The sequence below is a fragment of the Macaca nemestrina genome, chromosome 10 (genome assembly GCF_043159975.1).
Source record: "Macaca nemestrina isolate mMacNem1 chromosome 10, mMacNem.hap1, whole genome shotgun sequence".
NCBI classification, from domain to species: domain Eukaryota; kingdom Metazoa; phylum Chordata; class Mammalia; order Primates; family Cercopithecidae; genus Macaca; species Macaca nemestrina.
This window is the reverse complement of record NC_092134.1, coordinates 77,450,621-77,458,214: the sequence shown is the minus strand read 5'-3', so window position 1 is coordinate 77,458,214 and position 7,594 is coordinate 77,450,621. Positions and strand designations below refer to the sequence as shown.

The following is a 7,594-nucleotide window of genomic DNA, read 5'->3' as shown; positions in this document are numbered from 1 at the left end:
GCATTTCTGTTCTCATTCCTGGAATATAAGAATTGAGCGACTGACCTTGCTTTCTCTAAAAGATAAACAGGGTGGTTGTAGTTGCAACAGGGTAGATAGAGGTATGTACCCTGGGGTTAATTAAAGTGGAGATGACAGCCGGAAGAAACTGGACTGGATCCCGAGGCCTCCTCCAGGGAGGGGCGGTAGGGGCGACTCAAAATCTCCCACCTCTCAGCCCAACTTTTGGATTCCTCGTCACCTTCCACACTGCCCGAGCTCCGGACATACAGCCCCGGTGCACGAGGGTCCCGTTCTTTGCACACCAGGGGTATAATGGACTCTGGACTGTTGGGAGAGTGACAGCAAAAAGCCAGCCTCTTCTCCGAAGCTTCTTGGCAACCTGCCTGTCTCGGCTCCAGGAGGCGGGTTTCAGCCAATGGCTGAGCCACTCGCTTCCAACCAATGGCTGAGGGGTTGAGCTGAGGGGAATGAGTGGTCCCTTACTGCAGCGGGACGCAACGGCGCTGGCCCCGCCCCTCGAGAACTCGCTGAGAGCTGGGCTGGTAAAATTGCATTACTGAGGACACTGGACTCGGTAAGGAGGCTGGGGGTGGGAAAGAAGCTGGGGAGGAAGGGCTGCGGAGCTGGGCAGCGGAGGGGGCATTGGTGTCCAGCTGTGCTCCGAACCTCGAGGGCAACAAAACTATCAGTACCTGCCTCCACTCTCTCTGTCTGGGTGCTCTTGAGATCGCGGGGTGTTGCCACAAGACCCTTTTGTGCCTGGATGTCGGACGTATCTTCCTACCTAATGTGCCCGTGGGGAGTGAGGGGTCATCACCTGCACCAACGGGTGGCATTTCTGTATTACAGCAAAAAGCTGTCCCTCCCAAACCTGGGATTCTGGGTTGACTGAGTTCACCTACGAGTCAGCACTACCTGCACTGCTCTGGTCTAGTACAAACAGGCTGCTGGCATTGAGGTAGGTGGTAGAGAGAGTAAGGGTCCCTTGGCCTAGGGGCAAGGTGAAGACTGCTCCTATTCCCATCTCTAGGTTTCTTCGCCTCCCTACCCACGACCCACCCACCCCGACACATTGGTCTCCAGCATCTCATCAGCAGTTTAGACATTTCTCACTACTCCTCACTCCGGCCCTGCTGGGTCAGTGCTCTCTGTTCAGCAATGTGAGGAAGAAACTGTTACCGGGCAGAAGGCAGAAAAATTACTTTCCTTCTTCAGCCTGCCCCTGACACTCTGGCCAATAATTCCCCAATTTGCTGAGCTCACTACAGTGGCATAGACAAGATTGAGGTGGTCTGGGACCCTGGGTTGGGGTCCAGTTCCTAGCTGGGTTCAATTTAATTTTTTTAGGGTAAATGGGGGGAGAGTTGGGGACTGAAAGGCCTTCAAAGACAATGTTATTATAGTAGTCTCCCCTTATCCAAGGTTGTGTTTTCCTGAGTTTCAGTTAGCCATGGTCAACCGCTTGGAAAATAGGTGAACACAGTTCAATAAGATATTTTGAGGCTGGGAGTGGTGGCTCATGCCTGTAATAATCCCAGGACTTTGTGAGGCCAAGTTTGAAGGATCACTTGAACCCAGGAGTTTGAGACCAGCCTGGGCAACATAGTAAGACCTCATCTCTACAAAAAAAAAAAAAAAAAAAAAGCCATGCATGGTGGCTCATGCCTGTGGTCCCAGCTACTCAGGAGGTTGAGGCAGGAGGATGGCTTGAGCCCAGAAGTTTGAGGCTGTAATGAGCTGAGATCACACCACTGCACTCCAGCCTGGGCAACAGAGCGAGACCCTGTCGGGGGCAGGGGAGGGTAGGGGAAGCCAGACAGTGGCTTATGCCTGTAAACCCAGCACTTTGGGGGCTGAGGCAGCAAGAGGCCAGGAGTTCAAGACCAGCCCTGACAACATAGTGAGACTCCCATGTCTACAGAAAAATTAGCCAGGCTTGGTGACACACGCTTGTAGTCCCAGCTAGTGGGGAGGCTGAGGCAGGAGGATGGCTTGAGCCCAGGAGGTTGAAGCTGCAGTGAGCCATGATTGACACTTGCTCCATCACCCAGGCTTTTTTTTTTTTTTTTTTTTTTTTTGAGACCAGGTCTCACCCTATTGCCCAGGCTGGAGTACGGTGGTGCCATCATGACTCATTGCAGTCTCGACCTCCTGGGCTCAAGCCATCCTCTCATCTCAGCACTCCTCTCCTCACCACCCCAGTAACTGAGACTACAGACAGGCATCACCATGCCCAACTAATTTGTTTTTTTTTTTTCTAGAGACACAGTCTCACTATGTTGCCCAAGCTGGTCTTGAACTCCTGGGGTCAAGTGATCCTCCTTCCGTGGCCTCCCAAAATGTTGGGATTATAGGCATGAGCCACCATGCCTGGCCAAAAAAAAATGTATTTTGAGAGAGAGACCACATTCATATAACTTTTTTTGTTTTTATTTTTCGAGACAGGGTCTTGCTCTGTTGCCCAAGCTGAAGTGCAGTGGCACAGTCACCTCACTGTAACCTCAAACTTCTGGGCTTAGATCTTCTCACCTCAGCCTCCAGAGCAGATGGGACCACAGATGCACTCCACCATGCCCAACTAACTTTTTATTTTTTGTAGGGACGGGGTCTCCAACTCCTGGCCTCTAGCAGTCCTCCTGCCTAGGTCTCCCAAAGTGCTAGGATTATAAGGGTGAGCCACCACACCCAGCCCTTTTAGTACAGTATAATGTTATAATTTTTCTATTTTGTTATTGTTGTTAATCCCTTTTTTTTTTTTTTTTTTTTGAGACGGAGTCTCTCTCTGTTGCCCAGGCTGGAGTGCAGTGGCGTGATCTCAGCTCACTGCAACCTCCACCTCCCAGGTTCAAGCAATTCTCCTGCCTCGGCTTCCCAAGTAACTGGGGTTTACAGGCACATGTCACCACACTCAGCTTATTTTTGTATTTTTTGTAGAGACGGGGTTTCCCCATGCTGGCCAGGCTGTCTCGAACTCCTGACCTCAGGTGATTTGCCCACCTCAGCCTCCCAAAGTGCTGGAATTACAGACGTGAGCCACTGCGCCAGCCACTGTTGTTAATCTCTTACTGTGGGTAATTTAGTAATTAAACTATAAGAGGTATGTATGTATGGGGGAAAAAACAGTAATATAGGGTTTGGTACAATCTGTGGTTTCAGACATCTACTGGGGGTCATAGAACATATCCCCAGTAGATAAGGGGGTACTACTGTACTTGTTGACTCTTCATGTTAGCTCTGCTAGGCAGGTATCATTTCAGAGATGAGGAAGCAAGTTCAGAACAGCTTGGAGTCTTGCTCAGGAAATCGGTATGGTTAATGAATAGCAAGATCCAGTTTCACAAACCCGAGGCATTTTGCCCCCAGAATCTGGGCTCCTTCACCCAATTAGGCTGCCACTACTTTTTTTTTTCTTTATTTTTTTTTATCCCTGTTTAAGTCAGTCTGACCCACAGTCATCCTCTGCTGACTTCAGAAATAATAATCTGGCCAGTAGACATTTGGCTTCAGTCCTTTAGGCCGTTTGCCCCAGGCATTATTCTCTATGGTGGATGAAGTTCAGAATGGAAGATGGGAGAGAGGTGATTCTGATTCTAGAAGCACCCATCCCTCCTACCCCATTCCCCACCCACATTACCTGTCATCCTGTCAGCACAGTCTGTCTCTGAAGTGCTCCAAGTTTTTTCTAAGGGCCCATTTGGACTCCCACTTTCAGGACTCCCCATTTGCCCAGAAAGCTCCTTGCTGACCTTCTCTGTGTCTTCCTCCCACCCATTCCCTTAGGCTTCCCTAATATCCCCTCCCGGGGTCTCCCTATCTTGATCCCAGAATCTTCCTTCTACAGGTCTGCTACAATGCTGCTGCTGCACAGAGCTGTGGTCCTCAGGCTCCAACAGGCCTGCAGGTAAGCCAGCCCATCCCAGGACTTGCCTCCTAGCCCCTACCTCCCACCCTTAGTTGTCTTTTACAATGTCATACCTTGCAAATAAGATAGTTGAGAGAGTGTGTCCAGGGAGGAGAGAGAAAGCCAGATCCCACTTTTCCCACCTATCCCTGGAGAAACTAAGTTCCAACTGAAGGAACCAATGGCCAACCAGGGAGAAAGAAGTAGACCCCAGGCCTTCACTGACCCTTTCATATGACCATATGTGCTACTAAGACCTCTCTCTCTTCCAGACTCAAATCAATCCCCTCAAGGATCTACATTCAGGCCTGCTCCACAAATGATTCATTTCGGCCCCAGTACCCCAGCCTTACCTTCTCTGGTGATAACTCCAGCACCCGGGGATGGAAAGTCATGGGAACCCTATTAGGTCTCGGTGCAGTGTTGGCCTATCAGGACCATCGGTGCAAGGTAAGTAAGGAAGGTGCTTCATTGTCAGAACAGACTGGGCGTAGTGGCTCACGCCTGTTATCCCTGCCAACTATAGGAGGCCAAGGTGGGTGGATCACTTGAGGTCAGCAGTTTGAGACCAGCCTGGGCAACATGGCAAAACCCCATCTCTAGTAAAAATACAAAAATTAGCCAGGTGTAGTGGTGCACGCCTGTAATCTCAGCTACTTGAGAGGCTGAGACACAAGAATTGCTTAAACCCAGGAGGCTAAGTCTGCAGTGAGCCGAGATCAAGATCGGGCCACTGCACTCCAGCCTGGGTGACAGAGTGAGACTCCATCTCAAAAAAAAAAAAAATTGTCAGAATAAAGGAATCAGTCCTAGTAAACTCCACCCGCAACCCAGGCCGTGACCTGTGTTCTTGCAGTTACAACAGAGTCCACAGTGACAGTCTTCATGCACAGTGGAGATGAAATATGCTAATCTGCTACCTTCACTTCCCAGTGGCCAACACTGTGGGTTGGGTCAGGGTGAGCTAGAGTGATTTCTTCTTTTTTTGTTTTTTTTTTGAGATGGAGTTTCGCTCTTGTTGCCTAGGCTGGAGTGCAATGGCATGATGTCAGCTCACCGCAACCTCCACCTCCCGGGTTCAAGTGATTCTCTTGCCTCAACCTCCCGAGTAGCTGGGATTACAGGCATGCGCCACTATGCCCGGCTAATTTTGTATTTTTAGTAGAGACAGGGTTTATCCATGTTGGTCAGGCTGGTCTCCAACTCCCGACCTTAAGTGATCCGCTCGCCTCAGCCTCCCAAAGTGCTGGGATTACAGTCGTGAGTCACCAGGCCCGGCCGAGTGATTTCTTCTTAACAGTTTCTTCCCTTTTATCTTACTCCTTCCCTGCCGACAGGCTGCTCAGGAGTCAACACGCATATACACTAAGGAGGAAGTAAGTTCCCACACCAGCCCTGAGACTGGGATCTGGGTGACTCTGGGCTCTGAGGTCTTTGATGTCACAGAATTTGTGGACCTACATCCAGGGGGGCCTTCAAAGCTGATGCTAGCAGCTGGGGGTCCCCTAGAGCCCTTCTGGGCCCTCTATGCTGTTCACAACCAGTCCCACGTGCGTGAGTTACTGGCTCAGTACAAGATTGGGGAGCTGAACCCCGAAGACAAAGTAGCCCCCACCGTGGAGACCTCTGACCCTTATGCTGATGATCCTGTACGTCACCCAGCCCTGAAGGTCAACAGCCAGCGCCCCTTTAATGCAGAGCCCCCGCCTGAGCTGCTGACAGAAAACTACATCACACCCAACCCTATTTTCTTCACCCGGAACCATCTGCCTGTACCTAACCTGGATCCAGACACCTATCGCTTACATATAGTAGGAGCACCTGGGGGTCAGTCACTGTCCCTTTCCCTGGATGACTTGCACAACTTTCCCAAGTACGAGATCACAGTCACTCTGCAGTGTGCCGGCAACCGGCGCTCTGAGATGACTCAGGTCAAAGAAGTAAAAGGTCTGGAGTGGAGGACAGGAGCCATCAGCACTGCACGTTGGGCTGGGGCACGGCTTTGTGATGTGTTAGCCCAGGCTGGCCACCAACTCTGTGAAACTGAGGCCCACGTCTGCTTTGAGGGACTGGACTCAGACCCTACTGGGACTGCCTATGGAGCATCCATCCCTCTGGCTCGGGCCATGGACCCTGAAGCTGAGGTCCTGCTGGCATATGAGATGAATGGGCAGCCTCTGCCACGTGACCACGGCTTCCCTGTGCGTGTGGTGGTTCCTGGAGTGGTGGGTGCCCGCCATGTCAAATGGCTGGGCAGAGTGAGTGTGCAGCCAGAGGAAAGTTACAGCCACTGGCAACGGCGGGATTACAAAGGCTTCTCTCCATCTGTGGACTGGGACACTGTAGATTTTGACTCTGCTCCATCCATTCAGGAACTTCCTGTCCAGTCGGCCATCACAGAGCCCCGGGATGGAGAGACTGTAGAATCAGGGGAGGTGACCATCAAGGGTTATGCATGGAGTGGTGGTGGCAGAGCTGTGATCCGGGTGGATGTGTCTCTGGATGGGGGCCTAACCTGGCAGGTGGCTAAGCTGGATGGAGAGGAACAGCGCCCCAGGAAGGCCTGGGCATGGCGTCTGTGGCAGTTGCAAGCCCCTGTGCCAGCTGGACAAAAGGAACTGAACATTGTTTGTAAGGCTGTGGATGATGGCTACAATGTGCAGCCAGACACTGTGGCCCCAATCTGGAACCTGCGAGGTGTCCTCAGCAATGCCTGGCATCGTGTCCATGTCTTTGTCGCCCCATGAGCATGGAAAAGAGCCACCTCAACCCCTTTCCCCACCCATTAGCCTCACTGCTTCAGAAAAATCTTTCCCACCCCTCAACTTCTTGGATCACAACTCTGGCTTCCTAAGCCATACCCAAGTACACATATAGCACATTTCACCCAGGGCCCCTCCCTCTTTGGACACTATGTTACATATCCCTCTTGGCCTTTGAACCTGTGCCAGGAAATGTGAGCTGTTACAGCAAGGGGCTAGAAGTGAGATAAGTAATTCTGGAGACAAGCACTATTTTGTTTTCATACCCCACCTCCATTTCTCATGCCTACTGCCATCAAGGCCTTGTTTTACTTTTCTTTTTGGATTCTTCAGAGAAATGTGTGTGGCATGTGTAAGAAAAGTGTATATACTATTATCTCTCCAGGTTGCAAAGTTGTGAGGAGAGCAAGGGGCACAACCATCTCCCTTTACAGTTCTACTTTTCTAATAAATAGTCTGTTTAAGATCATGACTCTTGGGCCTGGGGAGTCAGCCTATTGCAGGAGGGAGGATGCATTTGTACTGGGATGTATAATGAGATTAGTCCAAAACAAACAAAACTTGGGAGGAAGACAGAGGAAGTAGGCTTGTAGGTTAAGAAGTGTGGCTTCTGGCCGGGCGCGGTGGCTCAAGCCTGTAATCCCAGCACTTTGGGAGGCCGAGACGGGCGGATCACGAGGTCAGGAGATCGAGACCATCCTGGCTAACACCGTGAAACCCCGTCTCTACTAAAAATACAAAAAACTAGCCGGGCGAGGTGGCGGGCGCCTGTAGTCCCAGCTACTCCGTAGGCTGAGGCAGGAGAATGGCGTAAACCCGGGAGGCGGAGCTTGCAGTGAGCTGAGATCCGGCCACTGCACTCCAGCCCGGGCTACAGTGCAAGACTCCGTCTCAAAAAAAAAAAAAAAAAAAAAAAAAAAAAAAGAAG

At 51.1% G+C, this 7,594-nt stretch overlaps 1 protein-coding gene across 4 annotated transcripts; it reads left to right on the top strand.

Annotated features, from left to right (window-relative positions):
* The first annotated feature begins 14 nt into the window (after positions 1-14).
* LOC105474166 (sulfite oxidase) lies at positions 15-7,138 on the top strand. 4 transcript variants are annotated; one of them, XM_071071618.1, is made up of 6 exons: positions 15-577; positions 853-961; positions 2,938-3,100; positions 3,845-3,904; positions 4,177-4,354; positions 5,242-7,138. In XM_071071618.1, exons 4-6 carry the CDS (start codon positions 3,855-3,857, stop codon positions 6,649-6,651), a joined length of 1,638 nt encoding a protein of 545 aa, XP_070927719.1. In that variant the 5' UTR covers positions 15-577; positions 853-961; positions 2,938-3,100; positions 3,845-3,854; the 3' UTR covers positions 6,652-7,138. The 4 variants fall into 4 exon arrangements, with proteins under 4 accessions (XP_070927719.1, XP_070927720.1, XP_011726940.1 ...); XM_071071619.1 differs by lacking the exon at positions 853-961; XM_011728638.2 differs by lacking the exon at positions 2,938-3,100.
* The last annotated feature ends 456 nt before the right edge of the window (positions 7,139-7,594 follow it).